This window comes from Cyprinus carpio, chromosome A25, assembly GCF_018340385.1.
Source record: "Cyprinus carpio isolate SPL01 chromosome A25, ASM1834038v1, whole genome shotgun sequence".
NCBI classification, from domain to species: domain Eukaryota; kingdom Metazoa; phylum Chordata; class Actinopteri; order Cypriniformes; family Cyprinidae; genus Cyprinus; species Cyprinus carpio.
This window is the reverse complement of record NC_056596.1, coordinates 10,932,800-10,956,407: the sequence shown is the minus strand read 5'-3', so window position 1 is coordinate 10,956,407 and position 23,608 is coordinate 10,932,800. Positions and strand designations below refer to the sequence as shown.

Below are 23,608 nucleotides of genomic sequence, written 5' to 3'. Positions count from 1 at the left end.
GCGTGGTTAAAACTTCCTTTTGTGTGACCTGCTGTACCCATACACTCAAGCAGCACTGTGCCATTCATTCATTGACTGGCTAATGCGGCCTAATGTTTCCTGGGAACAAAATCACGACTGGATTCCTTATTTGTGCCTGGTGTCATCAGAGCTGGGTATGAGATAATCCCTTTACAGCCTACCTTACAACACTTTTACCTTGATCTCAATTGACACAACCCTTTACAGCCTACCTTACAACACTTTTACCTTGATGTCATTAAATCAACTAAACAATGTAACAAAGAAAATCCCCACCATGCAAAAGAGCAACAAAACAACATTCATCTTAAGGCCATTATTGTCTTTATCATCTGTATTGTTTAATAACTGATAAAAATATCTAATTGTTGAACTGCAAGGCCCCGGAAGTCTTAATGGAAAGCAAAAATGGAAACTACTAACAAATACAGTTAAAGCAAAAACTTAAAAAAAACATAAAAAAAAAAAAACTATCTTTCTTAAAAAAAAAAAAAATCAGCACAAAAAAGCAATTATTTTGCTTATAGCAGAATAATTCCAACAGAGGGAGCAGTGAGACAGTTTATAAAATTTCATCCAGAAATGAATGTCAGGACATTCAACAAGGACTGATGAAAGCCTCATCTAGTGGCAGCTAGGAATCAATAAGCCATGAAGGTAGAAAGGGGCAGCTACGTTACTTTTAGACAACCACCTTACAATTTAGATATTCATGGATCAGTCAGTGTTATCTAGAAAAATATCTGTCTTAAATATTTTACAAGTTAGCATTATAACAATTAAAACCCAACTTGTAGCTACACTTTTGAATGTAACTAAAACGAGGGCAAAAACCTGTTAAATGTAGCAACCTTAGTGTCAAGAGACACTTGATTTCCGTCACTCTGTATTTAGCCAACACAACAGGTGAGTTTCCTGTAAACAGATCTTTCCTTAAATTTTGTATTACTTTAATGATAGTCTGAAACCTCATTGTAATAAAAGAAACAGCACTGTTATAGCTATATTTAAGTGATAATGTCATACACAAGCACTTATTTAATAGTGAATCTGAACTAAGTGAATATACAGTAAGTATATTAAATAAGGGTTTTGTTTACCTCAGATAAAACCCATTACTTTCAAGCAAAATGAATAAACTCATTGCTTACTTGAACAAATTTGGGGTCAGTAACTTTTTTATGTTTTTGAAAGAAGTCTCTTATGCTCACCAAAAATAAAATGTATTTGCTCAAATAAAATGTATTTGAACATTAAAATAGTTATACTGTGAAATATTATTACAGTTTAAAATAACTGTAGGAGTGAATTCAGATAAATTGGGGTATTGAAATGACTGGAGAAAAAATTAATGTCCCAGTGAACCTGAATTTCTATTATAAAATGTAATTTATTCCTGTCATGGCATGGCTGTCTTCACTGTCACCTGATCCTTCAGAAATCATTCTAATATGCTGATTTCTCCTCAAGAAACATTTCTAATTATCAATATTAAAAACAGCTGTTATGCTTAATATTTACATATAAATGGTGACACATTTTATTCAAGATTCTTTGATGAAAAAAGTTCAAAAGAACAATTTTGTCAGCCAAGAAGAATAATATAAAAATAATATTACAGTATCAAACAGAAGTAAACCAAGCCCAAGGTTATAAAACCTCTCCTCTACCCCCATGCCATTTACACTCTGTTTCCACAATCAGTTAATATGAAGGCAATGTATACACACCTTTAAGACCTGTTTGTTCAAAAAACTGTCTGTAACTTCAACACTAAAGACATTGAAATGGACAGCAGTCTCAACAGCAAACCAGAGAATCGGTCTGCAACTCCACCATTGGAAGACAATGAGAGCATGGAGGAGAGTAGCCATAATGGTGAAGCTGCAATTTCCTCTGCTCTGGAAACAGCTGGAGATGGAGATTCCTCACAACCGCCAACAATTAGCTCCAAGTTATTGAGAATGCTGGAAGCAGCAACCAACTGGCGTCCTGCGCTCGTAAAAATGCAGAACGGCGAGGAAGTATTCGATGAAAATGTTGGAGCCGTCAGTGAAGCGCCAAGAACAAAAAGAGTAAGTGCCACTGAGGCTGAATAAATACAATGGGCATTGAAGTACAGTTTAATGATGTGCATTATGATGTAAAAACAGACAAAACAGAAGATGACATAAATGCAATGAACTAATACTATAAGTCTCCCTTGTCATAATACATATTACTGTGTTCAGTCTGTTCCTGTTTCAAAACTTGATTGGCAACACAAAAGTGACGTCAAGCTTTGGGAAAGAAGAATCATGAATCTTAAGAGTTGTTTGGGTTCTTTACCACCATTCGCCCTTGAACAATGTACTCGATCCCAGGTTTCTTCACCAGTAATGTCCCTAAAGCAATAGAGCTGTCAATTTCCTGTTTTATACAGATTTAGAAGGGGTTAAATGTCTTTTCTGATCATTGGCGTGCATATAAGTGCTGAGGTCAAACCTTTGAATGGGATACCCATGAATCTGAGAATTGTGTAGGTTCTTTACCAGCAATTTGTCCCTGATCCCTAGTTACTTCAATGGGAATGTCCCTAAAGCAACATAACTGTCAATGTCCTATTTTATACCCGATTTGCAAAGGATTAAATATATGATTTGGTCATTGGAGTGCATAGAAGTGCTGAGGTCAGACTTTGGAAAGGGAGGCCCATGAATCTGAATGTTGTTGAGTTGCCATGCTTCCATATTGTCATTGAGCACTTGTCCCTAGGTTGTGTCAAGGTGAGAAGTGAGCTGCTTGTTTCTTACAAGGTGGATTAAGGGTAGATATTTGGGTATAGTAACCTAGATGTGCTGGGTTTAAACACCAAAAAGCCTTGAATCTGAGAGCCATTAAATTCTTAAACACTTGACCCCAGGGTGTGCCAAAGGATATGTCTCTGTCTGTGAGAAGCAAATTGTCTGTTTTATACCACATGTGGCAGGGGTAAGTTTCTGGTTTGATAAACTAAATGCGCCGAGTATAAACTGCAGAAAGCATAAGCCTTGAGTTGCCTTACCTCTATTTTGCCCTTGAAAGAGGCACCTGACGCCAGGTTGCTCCAAGGGGACTGTCCCTTTAGTAAGAGAACAGCAAGTCATTTTGGCTAAAACATGCCTGCTAAATGAGGTGTAACCGAATAACCTGTTCTTGATCATCATTAACAACCCTGAACAGAGATGTGGGCTGAACACAGACCAGTGCACTTAAAACCACACAGGAGCCGCTCTGTGGCACTTGGTCAGAATTAATAAATGACTTGTGGGAACTTTTGTGACCTAACAGACTTTAATCATTGTCGACTCATGTAAGCGGACAGAGAGCTCTGAATTTATTTTAAAGGCTTTGATCTCACAGTGTAGGATTTCATCTGACAGTGGACCCATGCTTCTCTAGCCTGCTCATTAACATCATGACATGACAATTACTGTTGTGGCTCAGCCTTTAAATACTTACGTGGGAGTTCTTCTACGCATTTCTCAAGAGGATCAGACACCATGAGGAAAGTCTACAGCCTTGTTAGTCTCACTAAAAACAGGGAATCAAAAGATGCTGTGTTATCTCTTAACATCAAGGTATTTCTAATCTGTTTATTTAATTAAAAATTACAATTAAATTAAATTTATGCATTTATCACACCATATTACCCAAACACACCAACACTGCACTCAGCCTAACAATATTTACCTATCATTTTATTTCTATCTGTTTGCTTTTTTGTAAGGTCATAAGACTTAAAACTGTAGCACTGAAACAGATATTGTCCTTCTTGTAGGTTATTTATTTATTTGTGATTGATAGAAGTTAATTTAGTAGTTTTGAACTAATGTTATACTGGTTTACTGAACAAGTTATATATTGGAGCAGTGTCAGCACCTTTGTGCTTACCTATAACAAATAAATACATAAATATTTTGCCATTTAATTTAATTTTTTCTTTCTTTCTCTTTCTTTCTTTCTTTCTTTCTTTCTTCTTTAATGTGTAAGTTAGTGAACAAGTGATAGTTACTGTATATTTGGTCTCTAAGATCTCTTGCCTGTACCTGAAATATATATGTTTCTGTGCATGTTATGCATCCTAATGCTATTTCAGTATTTCTACCATTAGAGTCTAAGTTAGGGTAAAGCATTATAATTATTCTATTATTTTTTCTGCAGGAAAAGGTTACATTATATTAAATATACAAAAATAATATTTTTTCCCCCCTTAGCAAATCCAGTATCCTGAGCAGACGCGAGAATTCGACAGTCGATTAACAAAGACGGGACGCCGCTCCCTGTCCCACTCTATTTCTCATTCCTCTACAGACAGTAACAGCTCAGGTAGATGCCACACAAATTCTGTCAAACTGGAAAATGCATATTTTTGGTCGTTTTCATTTCTAATTTTTCAGGGGGTTCAGATGCAGAAAATCCAGAAGATGAGGTCTCTCCTCGAGACATGCAACAGATTAACTCTAAAGGGAACATGGACTTCTGCATCAAAAACATCAAACTGGCAGACTTTGGTCGTCGAGAGATAGAACTTGCCGAGGATGGTAGGCATAGAGTATGGTTATGAAACAGGAAATTTGCATTGTACAGTATACAAAATAAATAAATAAATAAATATGTGTGTACCTTTATTAATTTAGAGATGACTGCATTGATGGCCTTGAGAAAAGCTGCCCAGGGAGAGAAACCACTGGCAGCGGCAAAAATAGTGGGATGCACCCACGTCACAGCCCAGACAGCTGTAAGTGGCATCTCTAATCCCTTCACTGCATTTTGAATGCATACTGTATCGTACTGACAGAAAAGAACAACTCATACAGAATCAAAACCTACAAAACCTGTTTTACAAGGTCATGAAACATGAAACCCCCAACACCTCCCATATCCCCTCAGCTGATTATACAATACAAAAATACATAAATATAAGTAATAATAAATACATATTTAAACTACAGTTTAAAATACTGTTGTACTGTTTGGGGTCAGTAGGATTTTTTTAAATAAATTAATATTTCTATTCAGCAAGGATCCATTAAACTGATTAAAATTGACAGTAATGACATTCATAATATTACAAAATGAGTTCTATTTCAAATACATATTCTTGAGCACCAAATTAACATTTTAGAATGATTTATGAAGGATCTTGTGACACTCAATAAATATATATCTTGAGCACCAAATTAACATTTTAGAATGATTTATGAAGGATCTTGTGACACTCAATAAATATATAATATATTTTTTTTACTCAACAGGTGCTGTTTGAGACTCTAAAGGTGTTAGGGGCTCAGTGTAGGTGGGCAGCCTGTAATATTTACTCCACTCAGGATGAAGTGGCAGCTGCTTTAGCAGAGCAAGGTAAAAGAAACTCTTAGTCTTACTGTCACAGATTTTTAAAGTAAAAGACTCAGATTTGAGTTTGGCGTTTGCTTTTTTTGCATGTGATTATTTACCTTTGATTTCTTCCTTGTTTTGCCCTCCGGCAGATTTTCCAGTGTTTGCATGGAAGGGAGAATCTGAGGATGACTTCTGGTGGTGTATTGATCGCTGTGTAAATGTGGAGGGCTGGGAGCCAAACATGGTACGAGTACCTTAAGTGATATGGGACGACTTTCCCTTCGAGGATCAATAGTGTCTCTTATCTTGTCTGTTTTCACCTGTAAATTGAAGTTTGTTAATGGTCTTTTCTTCTTTAGATCCTCGATGATGGAGGAGATATGACACATTGGATATACAAGAAATATCCTCACCTCTTCAAGAAAGTCAAGGGTATAGTTGAAGAAAGTATCACAGGCATTCACAGGTTGAGTCACTTTCTAATCCTCATTATTTGTCACATTTGGTGGAAAGATGATTACACTGAATTGACACTAGGGGGTTTACGCAATCAAATTTTGCAAATGTTTTTGCATCACATACATCAGGCTCCATCAGCTCTCCAAAGCTGGAAAACTATGTGTGCCAGCCATAAATGTGAATGACTCGGTCACTAAACAAAAATTTGACAACCTCTACTGCTGCAGGGAGTCCATTCTGGATAGGTAAGATAACAATGCAAGTATTTCTCCATTAAAGCACAGTATTTATATGATTAAACCTACTTTCTGTCTTGTTCCTATTCTCTCAGTCTTAAAAAGACCACTGATATCATGTTTGGGGGAAAGCAGGTGGCTATATGTGGATACGGGGAGGTAAGTCTCCTGATTCAAATAACTTATGGTTTCTATTGTCAATATGCCACTTGAGAACAGTGTCCGTCACCTGCCGTCTGTTTTGTGTGTGTAAGTGTAAATATTGGTGCCCACAGGTGGGAAAAGGTTGTTCTGCAGCTCTGAAAGCGATGGGGTCTGTTGTGTATGTAACTGAAATCGACCCCATCTGTGCTCTACAAGCATGGTAAGATATTACTTATCTGAAAAACTCTCCATAAAGTTATATTTTCCACAGTATCACCCCTGACAGCCAATTGTATTTTGACTAGCATGGATGGCTTTCGATTGGCCAAACTAGGTGATGTTGTAAGACATGTGGACATGGTCATCACCTGCACAGGCAAGTTGCGTAATATCCTAAATTAAACACAAGTCTTTATTGTACTATTTTCTTGCACTGTTTGCTTTGACAGCTGACCGTTTGTCTATACAGGTAACAAAAACGTTGTTGTGAGGGAACACATGGACCTAATGAAGAATGGCTGCGTTGTCTGCAATATGGGACGCTCCAATACAGAAATTGATGTTGTAAGTGGCTGTAGGACATGATATAACACACAATTAGTGATGACAGTTGAATGTTTGCAATTTAATTAGTCGCATTTCTTGTCGTTTATCTGAATTTTCAGAACAGTCTGCAAACCCCAGAGTTAGTATGGCAACATGTGAGAGTGCAAGTGGATCACATTATTTGGCCTGATGGCAAGAGAATAGTACTCCTTGCAGAGGTGAGAGAATACTATAAAAAAAAATTGATTTTATTATCCACTATCTGTAAATCACTAGAAAAATAACAAAATGCAGTAAACGGTAAAGCTATTTGTGCTACAAGCTAGTGCAAACCAGTGGATTTAGAAACATGTCCTACATTTGTCAAGTTAATCAAGTTAAGATATAATCTACATTTCCTTATTACAACCCTCATGGATTATTGGTCACTAACGTTAGTGGCAAAGTTATTGTTTTACCCTGTTTGATTCCAGGGCCGTGTTCTTAATCTAAGCTCCTCCACTGTACCCATATATGTGCTTTCCATCACAGCCACCACACAGGTATGGAAGCAGTTTGCTAATACATTCATTTAAATGAGGTTTTAAGTTGGTAGCCTAAAGGCTAAAGTTCTTCCACTTTTACTTAGCCTAAACATTAAAGACTAGCTGGGCAGAGCAAAAAAAACTTTTAAAAGAACATTTGCATTTAGTACGACACAATGTAAATGGAAGCATGACAGCCTTGGGCCATAGTTGGGTTTGAAATTATTTTGTGGATAGTGAATGGATAGGTTGTCTCTTCAAATGTGTTTACATGTTTAGTTGTCTGTATACTTTTTGAAAGGCTTTGGCATTGATCGAGCTATTCAATGCTCCTGAGGGCCGTTACAAGCAAGATGTCTATCTTCTTCCCAAGAAACTGGGTAACAATGCAATGGACTTTCAGAATTCAATATTGTTTATCCATATTTCATAATGTACCAAATCATATTTGGATAAAATGACATCTGATTCACCAGATGAGTATGTTGCAAGCCTGCATCTTCAGACTTTTGATGCCCACCTGACTGAGCTTACAGATGAACAAGCCAAATACATGGGCTTGAGTAAATATGGCCCCTTCAAACCCAGTTACTACAGGTGATAAATATGTTTAAATATTTGAATTAAATGATTGCATTTATTGATAAGTAATCTTTGAAACATTTAACACCTGCTTTGTGTTTTTCGTTTTATAGGTATTAAGATCATGGAGAAGTCTCAATGTAACTCATCGTCATTTAGAAGAAAACAGATGGATCTAAAGCTATGATATGGCTCAGTGAGGATTTCATTCATCCCACTCTTCACCAACACATGATATTACAGGCTTGACCATTAAGAGTCAGTGTGTATAAATGTAAAGTGAAATATAACACTTTGTACTCTTGTAATTGTACTGTAAATCATTTTAGAAGTGTCCGTTCTGGTTGTATACAGCGTACATTATCATTATAACTTCCACAAAATAGATAAATACATCAAGGTAAAAGAAAATGCAACAAATGAACATAGTATGCTACAAGAATGTTATAAACTCCCCTGCATAGTTCTCTAATAAAACACTGTGTTCTGCTATAGTTTGTTTACCTCAAAAAGATAAAACCTGATGGGCAAAAACACTGTTTCACATATAACATTATTAAAATGCTGAACTTAACATTACACATGAAAACTTAACATTTCACAAAAAGAGAATGGAAAGGGGGCTTGGTGAACTTACTTTGAATCTTCTGATTTAGAAAGACCAGTAAGTGGTAAAGGGTAAGAATTATAGAGAACATCTGCCTTTCACTTTTGAATTAGGGAAAAATTCCTCAATGTGCCTCTAGATGGAGGTCATGTAGAAGAGAGTAAGGCTTTGGCAAAGAAGGCAAATAATGAAAGGGCTATTTACTCATCTAGTGACAAGAATCTCGTTGGATCTCAAGTGGTTTACAAGAATCCTAGGTGTCCAAGTAGTCAAATAAAGATATTTCAAAGCAGCACGAACCTGTGCTTTCTGAAAGCTGTAGCTTTGAGTAAACAGAGTTGTGGTTTTCATGTGCTACCAAAGCTTCCTTTTTCTGTTACAAAATGTAAGTCTCTTACAAATATGGGTGACTGCGTTTTAGATTACTACTGATAAGCTGAAGTGAAGGTTTGGTAATAAGAAAGGCATCATTTTGTGTAATATTATTCTGTTTTAATATATGAGAAAATGCTTGTATGAACAGGGAGAAATAGGGCTTGACAATAAGGACTGCCTGATGGCCTGGGTCCAGTGTGAAAGACGCTCGGGACAGTTGACGAATTTGTCACTGGCCTAATTTGTCACAGTTGACAAACTACTGTTAACAGAAGCCAGAGACGCTAAAGAAGAAAGAAAAGAGGTGAAAATGCTGTAGCAGGCAGATCAAGATCACTGTTCAGAATGCACAAAATATTGGATAAAAATTCTAAATATTGAATTGGGGGTAGGGTTTATATGAATGTATTTCTGAGGGGAACTGACTGTTTTCAGAAATGTTCACATGCTGTTTTCTTTTCATTTTGCCTCTGTGTGATGCATTTAAATTAGTGTTAATACCCACAGCACTGCTTTGTTTACAGCGGTCCACACATCACTACTGTGTATGAATGACAATGTTATGTTGTTTGAAGCATGCCTCCAACATATTTTTTCATGGGTCCCCTGAGCTCTGACTGCATCGCTCAAGTTGTTTCTGCCCTAAATATAGATTTGGCTTTACCCTACAATGTCAAATGTAACTTGAATCCGTAAGTTAAGTCACAGCAAGTCAGTTGCTGGCTGACCGGTTGAGTTCCTCTCACTCTGTGCCACACTGCCTGATGGAGTCTGTGGGAGCATTGTGCAGTCCCACTGGGGCCAGCTCCAACATACTGAGCTTGCCAGCATCCTGCCCCTGGGATGAGGACGAAGAGTCACTGGGTCTGGAAGGGATCAAGCCTAAATCTTCCCCCATACCAAGACGACGGAGTTCAGCGTCCTCTGATGACTCCTTGCTTCCCTCTTCCAGCAGCAGAAGAGTGTCCTTTGCTGATGCCTTCGGTTTGAGTCTCGTCTCAGTGAAACAGTTTGATACTTGGGGAGCAACTGACCCATCAGGCTCTATGGAGAGTGACTTGAATGAAGATAAGGAGTATTACATGGTTCCTCTCTTCACTCTTCCACAGACCTCTGAGGAACTAGCCCTGCGGGTTCACAAGCAGAAGCTAGAACTGGAGAGTTTGGAGTTGGTTTCTGGGACCACAACCCTAAGAGGAATCATTCGCGTACTGAATATTTGTTTTGATAAGATGGTCTGTGTACGTACCTCTTTAGATTCATGGAAAAGTCATTTTGATCTGTTGGCAGAGTACGTACCTGGGTCAAGCAATGGTGGGACGGATTGTTTCTCCTTCAAACTCACACTAGGACCCCCATTTGGAGAAGAGGGCACTAGGGTTGACTTCTGTTTGCGATATGAAACATCTTTAGGCACTTTTTGGGCAAATAACAATGAAAATAACTACTCTCTGTTTTGTTGGGAAAAAATAAAGGAGAAATCCCAAAATGAAAATGAAAACAGAAGAAAAAGCTGTCTGAAAACAACCAGGTGAGAGGTCACCAACATATCTGTAGCTATAATAAATGTCAAATGAAATATTTATAAAATATTCATATAATTGTACTTTTACAGAAATTATCCATAATGCATACTACAAAAACACGATAATTGATACAGTTTTTAAATTTAATTAAGTGACATGCCAGAGTTAATATATGCATAAAACTACTAGTGGAACAATATACATACTGCCTTTTCCCCAATTCTTAAGCACATTTTTTTTAATTTTTTTTTTTATAATTTTACAGCCCAGAAGTCTCTGCTTTGACTGTTGCAGCAACAAATAATGAAGAATTTCCTGGTAATTTACCTTTTGAAAATTACTTGCAGCTACTGTAGATTTGAAAATACTATACAATTCTGATAAAAACACGTTTTGTTTCCTCAGTTATAAATCTAAATTCTGGATCTCTGAATGAAAACAAGAAACTTGAAAAGGAAAGCAAGGAATTAGTGGTGAGTTTTAAATTTTTATATTTTACAAAAGATTGATCCACAGTCAATTAATTGTGTGTTTTAATGAAACAATACATTTTAGTGTAAAATTATATAGTGAAAACATTTATTTTAAACATGCTGTGACTCTGGCTGCTCTTTCTGAATGTCATGTGGTTACTGATGTTAGGCTTTGACAAGTGTTGGCATAACATTACAGTATGTACTGTCCCAAACAAGCCACTTGATAGGTCATGCTGTTCAGGGTCATTTTGAGATCATCAAGTTACGTTGTTAAAAGTAAACCCAAGTCAATTCCTTCAGTCAATCTACATTATATTTACTGAAGATGGAGTTTCATTCAGTATTTTTCACATCTATCTCTTTGTAAACAGGAGGAAATAAGCAGAAACCACAGCCACAGAAGCAGAAGAAAGGCTGCACGATTAGCAAATGTTAAGGAGCACTTTGCTAAGAGGGAAGAAGAAAATAAACAAGGGACCAAGACAAAAGATAGTGAAGTTACAGCAGAGACAAGCATGTAGGAACATGTATCATTGCTGGAGAAGACACCTTACAGTCCCCTAACACAACATACTGCTCGACCACCAACATGTAACCAAACAAGTCCCTAAAATCTGGAGATTTAGAATTTCAGTCTAGTGGAGATTCCATTGACATCTTAAGCCAAGCTTTAACACAAGATGAAGAAGACAACATAATCCACTCCAAGACTAATTTATCCACAGAAAACACAAATTTACCCCTGGAAGACTCCATCAGTTGTGATGAATCAATTGCATGCTCAGATTCTGAGGTCCTGGAAGACATCCAACATACTGAGTGCATTACTGACCAAACAGTTTCAATCAATCAGGCTGTTCTGTAAGCCAAAATACTGAATTGTCTGTTTGCAAGTATGTTGAAAAAGCATGGAAGGACTTTGAGAAGGATGCTAAGCAAAGAATTAAAAGTTTTGCACTAAGCTCTCAGATGCATGAGGGCACAAATATTAGCGATGGCAAACCAAGAGAATGTGAGTTTAAAAACTAATTCAGAACCTCAGCTGTGCTCCCATGGCTTCACATTTGGGACCATTGTATTCCCACTTTATCATCAGGTTTTTAAAAACATGGAAACAGAGAGACAAAACTTCTTTCCAAAACCATTGGATAGGTCATTTAGGGAACTGGAGGATGAGAGTCAAAGAGCGTTGAAAGCCCATGAGACTCCAAACATTTGGCCAGAGTCTTGCATATCTACAAAACAGACTTCAGTTGCTGGCTGAATCAGCAGAACAGAACCCACAACATACAGTAAACCCAACCAAAAAAACCTTTCTGAGCCAAATCAGTGTAAACATGTTGAGAAGGCAGAAGCTTCTTACAATCACAATTATTATACTGGTGGTATCTGAGAGTACCCAAGAGACATCAAATTTACTGAAACAAACCTTCCAAAATTTACATCCAGGCAGCCAGATCCTCCACTTGGAGAAGTTTCAACAGTGTGCACACAAGCTTTCACTGAATGCTCGTTCCAGGATGATTCTTGCCAAAGTCTGTGTTTATTTCCCCTACAAGGACCAGAACTTTTAGCCACTACAAATCAAACAATAGAGTCAGGTATTGACAGCCTACCTGAACAGATCCATCCTTCATCACCCACAGAGGTTTTCAAAACTTCATCATGTTTGGATAATCAGAGGTCCTGTATAAAATCTGAAAAGTCACAAAACCATGAAGACCCCACAAATATCCACACCATATAACCCAGACGTGCAATCTGGGGTTATATGAAGCGACGGGAACAACTTTTGTAAGCGAAGAAAACAAAAATAACGACTTTATTCAATAATTCCCTTCACAAAATTATCCTCTGTGTCTCTCCATATCACCATATGCTGCATATGCTTTTCGGTAACATCCGCGCCACAAGGATGCACTGTTTCTACATGTACTTAGCTTTGATTTGAAATAAAACAGCGCAACCTTGTTTCGTGGATGACACAGAAGAGCATACACAGCATATGGTGATATTATCTAATCTGTAGAGGAGGACCAGCTGAGTAGATCTCTAGAGGATTTAACAAATATTGAGTATAACATGAAGCTGGAGAGATCTACTGTACACTGCCACTATGCTCTTTACAACGAGCTGAGCATACAGCAAGAGATTAAATGGGGTCTGTAGAAATGGTTGGGTTCTGTGTTAATGGTGCCTGGTATAGTGATGTTTAAAGGACCACTGGGTGAGTAAAAAGTTTGACGGATTATAGAGGATAAGTCTTGAAAAAAGGATTATAGTGCAATATCATTGACATACTTTTATGCATAGCTTTAATTTCATTCTAAAATTGTTTTATGGTTTATATATAATGCATATACATAATACATAACCTGTTAACTATAAATATAATCTGTTTTTTTTTTTGTTTGTTTGTTTGGTTTTTTATGTCTAATATATCTTGGCAAAGAAGGGAATAAGATGTATGTGATGAAAAAAAAGAAATGCATTTTCTGTTGCAATTATTTAACAAACATTTTTCCATACATGGTCGTATAAGTTTATTAGAGTTCTTTACATATCATCTGGTCTGTTTACAGTAAAACAGTTTGAGACATCAAGGATCAATATTCTCCTTTGTTTCAATATACCAAACATTATTGTCTTAACATTTCCAAACTCACCAGCTTTTACTTCATAAGGACAGAGGTGTCAGAAGTGTCATATGACACAGTCTAAACACAATGTATAAACCGTGTAAAATAAACCATAACTTCCATCGTTGTACTCTCAAAATAGATACATTTTGTGGATTTTTTTTTTTCTTTTTTTGTGGTGTCTGTAAATTTGCTTTGTACAATCAACAGAGTATTTTAATGTAATTCAATATTGTACAGATGTTATTGTTTCAAGTTGTCTTTATCTTGTCCATTTATTGTTAGACATCATTCACGGAACTGGCTTTCAACAAACAAACAAATGATCTCATCTCCAGATTATTAGATTATGCAGTTCACAGAAATAAATCTGACCACAGATCTCCCCAAATAGACTCAATTTTAGCCGTAGATATTGAAGAATGTTTCAATTGCTTCTGGCCACACAGTGAAAGTCAATGGAGTCCATAACAACATCGGAGACACAAGACTTTAAAGGGGTCATATGATGTGATTTCAGTTTTTCCTTTCTCTTTGGAGTGTTACAAGCTCTTGGTGCATGAAGAAGATCTGTAAAGTTGCAATAGACTTTGAGACTTGGTTATTTGATTTGAGACTAGAGTCTCAAATCCAAAGAGATATTCTTTATCAAAGTTAAGACTCTGCCACGCCCCCCCTAAAATGGCTCATTCAAACACGGCCCCACATATCTACGTCACTATGTGGAAATATTTGTGTAATGCCACCCAGATGTTCACGCAAGTGGTGTCAGTAATCGCAGTTAGTGTTGAAGCAGCCATGTCAGGGAAACGCTGTTTCTAGGTGAAACCAAAAGCACTTTATTTGGCCTTCCGAAAGTAGATGCATTTAGGAAGCTTTAAGATTACTTACAACAGAACAGCAACACATTTTATGCCGTTTCGTTTCGTGAACCTAAGAGAGGAGGTAATTCAGACTTTGTTACTACAATCTGGCGCTTCTGAATCAGCTACTGTAAGTATGTTTTGTTATTAAAGTATTTGCTATTGACTGTTCAAATGCGGAGTTTTGCGCATCGTGTGTGTGTGTGTGTGTGTGTGTGTGTGTGTGTGTGTGTGTGTGTGTGTGCGAGCATGTGTGTTTGTGTGTGAGTGTGTGTGTGTGTGTGTGTGTGTGTGAGTGTGTGAGAGAGAGAGAGAGAGAGACAGGGTCACACAGTGGAGTCAGCTGTCTTTACCGTCCGTGGCTTGTGTACTGCAAACACATACAAGCTTCATCACTGTGTCTGTCACGCAACTCTGTTCCCGTTTCAGACTTGAACTGATGGTAAAACTAAGGACATTATTAACTGTCTTTACATTTATTTATACAAATATATATACAATATATACAAATATATAAATAATAAATATATATGCAAATATACATATATATATATTACAAATATATATGCTGTGTGTGTATATATATATATATATATATATATATATATATATATATTGTACAGATTAAGATTAAAATCAAAAAAACTTTTCCCTAATACCTTAAAATGTTTATACAATGTTTATATATGTGCATATATTACTACTTAATAATAACTTTATTCATGTATAGTCTTACTAGTCTAAATTTGTCCTTTATGTCTTTTATGAAGGGCCAAATCCTTTATCTGAAGTATTCTTATTTTGAATTACTTTACTAACAACGACAGTAACAATAACGTTATAACTCATTAAATGATTATATTAAATAATATGTAAAAAAAAAAATCATATTACATACAATAGTTATAATAACAATTATTGTTATTATTATTGTTATTATATGTAATATCTTTTCAAATTTTAATGATCAAACTTAATTATCAACCCTTCAGAAAGTTTAAATCAGTTGAGTTTGAGGAGTTTCGTGTTCAGCGTTCACGGATTGGACGTGCACTTCCGGCACGTTCGCTGAAGAAGCGCAATCAGGCTGCGCGTTGTCTCTGCGTGCGTGCTGACGGAGCCGGTGCGCCGGTAGCCTCCGTGCTGTACTATGGACCTGCGGAGCAGTGCTGAGACAGACCCGGATCTCTCCGAACACCACGCCGGCTCCGTCCAGCCGGAGCTGCAGTCCAGGAAGCAGGAGCAGGAGAAGCTGTCGGGGGTGGTGAAGCGCGTGCACCGAAAACTCCGCAGGAAATACATTGAAGGTACTGACTGAGAGATGCGTAGCTGTGTAGCCTAGCCTAGACCAGTTTCTGTAGTCTGGCCTGATCAAAGATGCGGACATTTAAACGCCTGGAGAACAACCGTGAACCTACGAGAACAAAAATGAGTTATTTTAATTTAAACCTAAACTTGCATAACTGTTGACATGAACTATTTTCGTACTTGGCTCGTTCTGGAAAGCGTTGGCTGTGGCTCAATACCAAGTGAGCTGCTTATCTGGGTAATATTTGAATAGAACGTTCCGAACGCCCTCAAATAACGCTGTCTGGGTAGACAGCACATTAGGTTAGAAACAGCCTTAGTCTGTCTGTCTTTCTGCGACCTTACCGTCTAATCAGCAAGCTTGTGCAGGGTCTGTTCCTCTTTTGCTCTTCATTGATCCGATAGCAATGTTTGAAAACATAAACAACTTTTAATTCTCTTTCGGGGAAAAAAAGTCTATAAAGAAAGGATTTATGAGCATGAATCTTCTGAGTTGTGTGTCCTGACCGTACAGGTGACAAGTGTGTTGCTCTAAATCCTTCATCACTGTCAATTATTTATCCATTTATTGTTTAACAACTTTTTTTATCTAAAGACTTAATACACATATGATAAATAAAGGTCAGCTGACCTATTTTAGTGTGTCTACTTGCTGGGGATGGTATAATATAGGCTAAATAAGTATAAATACCTTTTTTTTTTAAACCTGGTAACTTTTAACATTAATTTTAAGTATAAAATATATTAAAAGTCCCACAGGTGAACTGAAAACTTTGCTGTCAACTGTAACAGACCAGGTAGAAACATGAATTGCAATTAGGGAGAGTTAGAGCTGGTGTACTTGTCAGTTGTATCGGTTACAGTGTGACTGTGATAACATGGTTATGAGCACTCATGGTGTAAATCTGGATTTTTGTTTAGTTACCTAGCCTCAAGTACACTAGCTTCTCCACTCATTTAACTTTGTAAAGCATGTTTTTTAAGTGTATCTAAAAAATAAGAGGAAAATTCACTATATGTGTAGATATAAGTGCTGTCAGTCGATAAAAAAACAACAACTAATAAATCTCAATTTTTTTTCTGAAATCAACCAGTTAATCCCACCTAACATTAAAGTTTTTAAATATACTTTTATATTGCAATAATTTCACATTCAATCTTCAATTTAATGTAGAAACAACATAAAGACATTACATTTTTTTAAAATATTTTTGTTTAATGGCATCTTCTTTTTTTTTATGACTGAAGGCGAGTATCACAGATACCAATACTACTGTTGTCTCTATGAATTCCCCCCCCGTAATATTTAACCATTGACTAGCCATTCAACATTACAGTATAATTGAGAGCTATCAATTTGAACATTTATTATACTCAAAAAATAACAACTATTAATTTAAGTGACCTTAAAACAAATTTCACATAAACCCATTAAATGTCATATTTAGCAATTTGTGAAAAGTGTCTCTTACTATGTTGTCTGATCATGACAAGTTTCTAAAAACCTATGCGTGCACATTATTAAAAAGAATATAAAAAATATTGTCTTGAGACGTGTAAGTCAAATAGTCATTTTATTGATAGAAGTAAATTACTGTGAGGATGTTGTTACATTTTCTGTTACCATTTTGCACTGCAGTGAGCATCATCCAAGACTGATATCATGACAGAGATTTTGAAATGTTATATTTTTGCCTGCAATTAGTTCTACCTGCAGGAAGCAGAACTTAATATAAAGTACCACCGTGTTTGTACTGACTTTAACTGTGTTGTTGAGTTTCTCATGGTTCAGACTAGCTTTATCAGCCCTATAAATCCCACACACAGTAGTCTATTCACTAGACCCCGTGATTGGTTAATAAGGAAGGCGTGATCTGGTCTTCTTGGCATAGTACAACAGCATTCATATATAACGGCGCTGCAGTCTCTTCCCTTCTTGTCTTATTCTCTGTAAATCTGATAAGGCCTGTATTTTCCATTCTGTCATGGGACAGATCACTTTTTGTCAGTTCTTGCCCTCCCAAGCACTCTGGTTGTCTTCTGGTGTCATTGGCTTTATCAGCAAGTTTTTAAACTGTGTGTGAATCAGCACAAACACTTGGATGATTCAGTGCTTTTGATCCTGGCGATGGAGTTTTACTGATTTGTTGAAGAAGTCGTATGGTGTTTTATGAGCCGTTGGACGCAGCGGTTTCAGAATCGAAATTTATAGGAAGCACAACATCAGCTGACTTCTGAAAGTAGGCTTTGGGAAAACGTTCACTAGGTTTGTGGTGCAGAACGATGACTGTACACTCCTCTGTTTTGTCTTTTTGGCTGCAGTGGGAGATTTTGAGAAAATATGGCGTGAACATTGTGAAGACGAGCAGACTCTCAGCGAATATGCCATGGCCATGAAGAATTTGGCTGACAACCACTGGGCGAATAAGTGTGAGGGCGAGGGGCGCATTGAGTGGTGCCGCAGGTATGATTGCTAATGGTCAGTATTTTATGTTGAGAAGCAGTATTGGTACTTAGTGTTACATTTTTCTTGCCGCAGTGTTTGTCAGGAGTACTTCCAGGATGGAGGGATGAGGCAAGTGTTGAAGAAAGATGAGAAGAGTGCTAGACACGCCGCAGCTGGGAATAACGTATCTGCAGTCTCTCTACCACAGTCGTCTTCTTCAAGGTGTTCTAGAATGATACCTTTAACACTACAAATTCCAGATAGCAATGAGTTCATTGATTAAATCAGCTTTTTATTCATGCTTGGTAACAGCTCTACGTTCCAGCTTGGGAGGATACGTCTGTTGGATGTGGGCAGCTGTTTCAATCCCTTCCTGAAGTTTGACGAGTTTCTGACTGTCGGTATCGACATTGTGCCAGCAGTAGAGGTTTGTGCGATACTATATACTTCGTGATTACATTGAATGAAACTATTAAATTGATGTTACTTCTGTTCCTCATAGTTGTTTTCCCATCAAATGAAATGTGTCATATCCTCTAAGTTTGTTATTGGATAATTATGTTGTTTTGTTTGTCTGGATCTATTCATTTATTCAAATAGATATTAAAATTGCAATTCATAAATATTTGGCTTGAATACACTTTATTTTGATGTTTTTGGGCATTAATGTAAAAAATCGCTCACTTTTTTTGTGTTGGCAAAGCTGAATTTTTAGCAGTCATTACTCTACTCCTCAGTGTCACATGATCCTTAAAAAAATCATTTTAATATGCAAAAAACAGTGCTTCTTATCAGTTTTAAAAACAGTTTCCTTAAAATTGTTATTTAATTTATGTAATGTTTTCAGAAGTTCAGTCCAGTGCTCAATGTGACATGATCCTTAAATCATTTTAATATGCAAGAAACATTTCTTCTTATCAATGTTAAAAACAATTTCCTTAAAATTGTGTGTTTATTTAATTTAATTTTTGATAATGTTAGTTAAAGTTAAATGAAGTTAAAGGGACACTTCACCAAAAAACTTAAATTCTGTCATCAGAAAATATGCTTAATATTTTTTTTGTGGAAACCTTAATGCATTTACTAGAATAGAAATAAAGAAAAAACATTTATTTTAAATGTTAGAAATGTCTTTGTTAAATTATTATAAAGGTTTTTAATGTCACTTTTGATCAGTTTAATGCATCTTTTTATCTTTTTAAAAAAACTTTTGAACAGTAGTATAATGGATACACCACATAAAATTTTAGAGTCATTATTAACGCTATAAATATTTTTCAAAAACAGTATGAATGCAAAGTACATTTCTAGGAAATTACTGTAAACTGTAAACTATATACATTTATATTCTTTATGTTTGACAGTGTCATTGACCCTTGTACTAATTTTCCCTGCCCTGCTGAGTAAAGCTAAATGTTCTTCTTTCTGGCTACAGAGTGTCTACAAATGCGACTTTCTCAACCTGCAGCTGCAGCAACCTCTGCAGCTGGCCAGCGATGCTTTGGATGCCTTCCTGCGGCAGCTGCGCGGCCCCATCGACGCTTTACCTGCCCAGCTATTTCACGTGGTAGTGTTCTCCCTGCTTCTCTCCTACTTCCCCTCACCCTATCAGCGCTGGCTCTGCTGCAAGAAAGCACATGAACTCCTGACCCTGAACGGCCTGCTCCTCATCATCACCCCTGACTCCTCCCACCAGGGCCGGCACGCACTTATGATGCGCAGCTGGCGAGTTGCAGTGGAGTCTCTAGGCTTCAAGCGCTACAAGTACGTCAAGTTCTCCCACATGCACCTGATTGCTTTCCGCAAGGTGTCGCCCAACACCATCAGCGACCTAGTCAGCCGCAACTACCCAGAGATGCTTTACATCCCGCAGGACTTTAACACATTCGACGAGGACGGATTCGCAGATTGCTACGAGCCTCCGCGCTCCGATTTCGAGGATGACCAGTTGGCGTGTAGCTTTGCGGAATTGCCAGACACACCGTACGATTCTGACTCAGGCGAGAGCCAGAGCAGCTCAGCTCCCTTCCACGAGCTGGAAGACCCTATTTTGCTGCAGAGCTGAACTTGTTTACTGCCCCTCTTGATATTTAGTAGCCTACCTTCGTGCTGCCAAAATTGCTGCGCTGCATTTGTGTACTCGACCCCTTTTTAAGCAGCAAACAGTTTGCACAGAGTGAATGAGGACGTTTAAGTGGGCGTTGATTTTTAAGAGTGTGCAAGACATCCCTTTGAACACAAATTTACACACTAAACAGTCTTAATTAAGAAAGTGAGGTGGTTTTGTAACAGAAGCAGCTGCGTGATTTCAGGTCGAGGAAGATTTTGCTCACCCACTTGGGCTGTTTTCTCATTTAGAATTACTGTCAACTGGATAAACCGTTTCAAACTAGCATAACTTATATCTTAGGCATAGTTATTGTCTGTGACAAAAGATCCAAACGTTTGGTTGGAGTTACCATTCTGTTATTTCAAACCTGTATGAATTCTGCATTCTCTGAAATGCATGCATTTTAAAAAATTGCTTCGGTGTAATTTTGTCCATACAATCAAAGTCAATGGGGTCCAAAATAACATTATTTTGGACCCCATTGATTTTCATTGTTACTAAAAGTTACATTGAAATGAAAGTTGCAGTGAAAGTAAATGGGGTCCAAAACAATGTTGTAAGAACAAAAACAGTTTGACATTGAAAAAAAAAAAAATTCATACAGTTTTGGAACATGGTGGTGAGTAAATGACGACAAAATTTTCCATTTTTGTGTGAACTATCCAATTAATGGTTTGATTCTTAGCAAGTTTTCACTGGATGTTTTAGATGGCAATTTCAGCCATCTGTGCTACCGACTTTTTTTGTAATAGCCTTTATCTATGATATTTGTAGCATTTTAAGTGTCTGCAGAACTTGTGCGTGTTTGGTTATGTGACATTGTAACTGTGAATATGGATTTCTCGCTTCAACAAGGTACAAATCATGCGAAGTAGTCATAGTATTTCAGAACAAACAATCTTACAGGTGACCAGATTGGATGCATGCGTTGTGGTAACATGTTTCTAATCTTGCGATCAAACAGCCTGAAAGTAGCTGCGTGTCTGCCTTCGTTTTCATTTTAACCGCTAATGTAACCAGTAATATCCGATGACTTGTCAGTAGTATGTAGTATGGAACAGGTTAGAGTTCTCTGCATTTCGCCGTAATGTGACTTTATTGAGTAGGATGATTGTTTACTCTCGACTGTTTACTTTCGAAACGTTTGGTTGTTCTAAATCTACTTCCCGTATCGTTATCTGGTGTATATCCCATTAAGTTTCAGTACATTATTTTAGTTACTAAATGACTGAATATAACTTTTTAAAGGTACAAAATTTTGAAAAGTACTCTGCCAAATGTTGATTTCAAGTACTACAAAAAGATTGTCGCGTATCACTGTAAGATTTTAGCTCCTATGTATGTAGCTGCAGAATTTGCAGCTTTTTTTAAAATTCACTCCAGGTTCTAAAAAAAAAAACACTATTTTGATTGTCCAAGCACATATTTGCACATTTTTAATTATACCCTCTATGTAGGTTGACAAAATATTTATATTGGCATCAGCACTTCATTGGAATAGCAATACATTCATAATCATAAACGGTCAAAAATTCCCTGTATCACTGTAACCTGGCAGTTAAATTGAGTGACTGATATTAGGCACTGTTTTCTATTGTATTCTTGTGGTTATTGTTTGGTAATCCTGATGCTGTGATGGGTCTTTACTCTTGCAGGAGTGTGTGAGATGTGCTTTGGGGTTCGGTTCAAGTATATATGTGAGGTTTTGGTGTTAGGCACTTTAAATGTGTTGTAAGGGTGCCAAAAATAAGTGTGGAAAGATTTGAAATGGTTCTAGATTTCAGTATGTGAGCTTTCAGGGTATCGGAAAAAAATCCTCTTCAAGGTGCCTTCAAACCCAAATTGTATTTTTGCATTTGTGATTATATGGACTGGATTTAAGAACAGGCTACTGATTGTGATTAGGAAGTGTGATCATTTCTCTCCCACAGTAAACTGTTACAGTATACATACTTTCAGTGAACTGACCAGCTCGTGGAAAAAATGTACTAAACTACTGCCCTCTTAGCAATAGTATTTAAAGGTATTCTTTAATCTGTACTCTATTTATAAATCTGACAACAAAGATGTTTTAAAACCATTTAAAAAAAAAAAAGCTTTGTATTATATTTTTACTTGGTGGTGTGTTCAAACATTTACATATCGAGTGTCTTTGTCTTCCCCCGGCTCTAATCCACTGTTTGCATGATTGATTTTCTTTATCAGTGTTATGATTGTTGGCTTCCTCAGAACCAGACTATTTGTGAGGAATATTGTTATTCATCTTTTATAAATAAATAAAGGTTTTTGTTGCCTTCTCTCTGGTCTTTCATTTGCCTATAGCAGGTTGTTTTAAATACTTTACAGCTATTCATATACAGGTGCATCTCAATAAATTAGAATGTTGTGGAAAAGTTCATGTCACCATATTCTAATTTGTTGAGATAGTGAATTGGTGGGTTTTTGTTAAATGTGAGCCAAAATCATCACAATTATAAAAACCAAAGACTTAAACTACTTCAGTCTGTGTGCATTGAATTTATTTAATACACGAGTTTCACAATTTGAGTTGAATTACTGAAATAAATGAACTTTTCCACAACATTCTAATTTATTGAGATGCACCTGTATGTATTTCATATTTGACAGTACATTTTAAACGTGTTACAAAAGTACTGTACAAAAGTTTGGGGTCAGTAAGATTATTATTTTTTTTCATTCAGCAAGGATGCATTAAATTGATCAAAGGTGACAGTAAAGATTGTTAATACAGTGGATGGATACAATAAATTATAATGTTAGAATTTTGTTTCAAGTATATGCTGTTCTTGAAAAACTTTTTATTCATCAAAGAATCTTAAAAAAATATATCAAGGTTTCCACAACATATTACGCAGCACAACTGTTTTCGACAGTAATAAGGAATTTTCATTGAGCAGCAAATCGGCATACTAAAATAATGATTAATCATTTTGAATGAGCACGTGACATTAAAGACTGGAGTAATGATGCATCACTGTGATAAATTACATCTGAAAATATATTAAAATAGAAAACAGCTATTTACGATTAAAAATCGTAATTTCACAAAATTACTATTTTTACTGTGTGCGTAATAAATGCCGCCTTAAGAGTAAAAGACATTTCAAAAACATAAAATCTGCATAAACTACATAAATAAAATAAAAATAAATGATACCAGTGTACAAAATTTCCAGGAGTTTTAAATTTTTTTATTTTTTTATTTTTTTTGCCATAAATATCAGTGATAAATAAAACATTTTATTTCATTCACACCCGTTTCACTGAGACGATGAAGGACGCTTTGTTTGTCCTTTCAGGGATTCCGTAGCGGCTTTATGCCAATGTGCAAACATGGCGGACATTGAGCGAAGTTTAGGCGATGGTT

General features: G+C 36.6%; 3 protein-coding genes across 8 annotated transcripts; all 3 read left to right on the top strand.

The window, feature by feature from the left end:
* Window positions 1–1,751: 1,751 nt before the first annotated feature.
* Window positions 1,752–8,360, top strand: LOC109050695 (S-adenosylhomocysteine hydrolase-like protein 1). Of its 6 annotated transcripts, none has more exons than XM_042715463.1 (17): window positions 1,752–2,096; window positions 4,257–4,368; window positions 4,449–4,583; window positions 4,680–4,780; window positions 5,298–5,400; window positions 5,529–5,623; window positions 5,739–5,845; window positions 5,967–6,083; window positions 6,170–6,233; window positions 6,350–6,438; window positions 6,524–6,594; window positions 6,688–6,782; window positions 6,884–6,982; window positions 7,238–7,306; window positions 7,590–7,668; window positions 7,765–7,885; window positions 7,984–8,360. In XM_042715463.1, exons 1-17 carry the CDS (start codon window positions 1,809–1,811, stop codon window positions 7,988–7,990), a joined length of 1,752 nt encoding a protein of 583 aa, XP_042571397.1. In that variant the 5' UTR covers window positions 1,752–1,808; the 3' UTR covers window positions 7,991–8,360. The 6 variants fall into 6 exon arrangements, with proteins under 6 accessions (XP_042571397.1, XP_042571396.1, XP_042571395.1 ...); XM_042715461.1 differs by having other exon boundaries at window positions 1,756–2,096; window positions 4,440–4,583; XM_042715466.1 differs by lacking the exon at window positions 1,752–2,096 and adding an exon at window positions 2,171–3,620.
* A 124-nt stretch (window positions 8,361–8,484) lies between these two features.
* On the top strand, window positions 8,485–12,742 carry LOC109050694 (protein phosphatase 1 regulatory subunit 3A-like). The gene is made up of 4 exons (XM_019068269.2): window positions 8,485–10,383; window positions 10,644–10,696; window positions 10,784–10,851; window positions 11,226–12,742. The coding sequence occupies exons 1-4, from the start codon at window positions 9,617–9,619 to the stop codon at window positions 11,373–11,375; spliced, it is 1,038 nt and encodes a 345-aa protein (XP_018923814.2). The 5' UTR covers window positions 8,485–9,616; the 3' UTR covers window positions 11,376–12,742.
* A 2,655-nt stretch (window positions 12,743–15,397) lies between these two features.
* On the top strand, window positions 15,398–22,517 carry LOC109050699 (S-adenosylmethionine sensor upstream of mTORC1). Its single transcript, XM_042715460.1, has 5 exons — window positions 15,398–15,663; window positions 17,987–18,128; window positions 18,204–18,332; window positions 18,423–18,537; window positions 19,546–22,517. Exons 1-5 carry the CDS (start codon window positions 15,507–15,509, stop codon window positions 20,173–20,175), a joined length of 1,173 nt encoding a protein of 390 aa, XP_042571394.1. The 5' UTR covers window positions 15,398–15,506; the 3' UTR covers window positions 20,176–22,517.
* Window positions 22,518–23,608: the final 1,091 nt, after the last annotated feature.

What these genes read in the sequence shown, in the direction of transcription:
- LOC109050695 (XM_042715461.1), top strand. Translation starts at nt 1,809, where the DNA reads ATGGACAGCAGTCTCAACAGCAAACCAGAGAATCGGTCTGCAACTCCA. An exon ending in CATGGTCATCACCTGCACAG is followed by an intron (nt 6,595 to 6,687) that starts GCAAGTTGCGTA and finishes TTGTCTATACAG; the next exon opens with GTAACAAAAACGTTGTTGTG. An exon ending in TCTTCTTCCCAAGAAACTGG is followed by an intron (nt 7,669 to 7,764) that starts GTAACAATGCAA and finishes CTGATTCACCAG; the next exon opens with ATGAGTATGTTGCAAGCCTG.
- LOC109050694 (XM_019068269.2), top strand. Translation starts at nt 9,617, where the DNA reads ATGGAGTCTGTGGGAGCATTGTGCAGTCCCACTGGGGCCAGCTCCAAC. An exon ending in AGCTGTCTGAAAACAACCAG is followed by an intron (nt 10,384 to 10,643) that starts GTGAGAGGTCAC and finishes ATAATTTTACAG; the next exon opens with CCCAGAAGTCTCTGCTTTGA. An exon ending in AAATAATGAAGAATTTCCTG is followed by an intron (nt 10,697 to 10,783) that starts GTAATTTACCTT and finishes TTGTTTCCTCAG; the next exon opens with TTATAAATCTAAATTCTGGA.
- LOC109050699 (XM_042715460.1), top strand. Translation starts at nt 15,507, where the DNA reads ATGGACCTGCGGAGCAGTGCTGAGACAGACCCGGATCTCTCCGAACAC. An exon ending in CCGCAGGAAATACATTGAAG is followed by an intron (nt 15,664 to 17,986) that starts GTACTGACTGAG and finishes TTTTGGCTGCAG; the next exon opens with TGGGAGATTTTGAGAAAATA. An exon ending in CCACAGTCGTCTTCTTCAAG is followed by an intron (nt 18,333 to 18,422) that starts GTGTTCTAGAAT and finishes GCTTGGTAACAG; the next exon opens with CTCTACGTTCCAGCTTGGGA.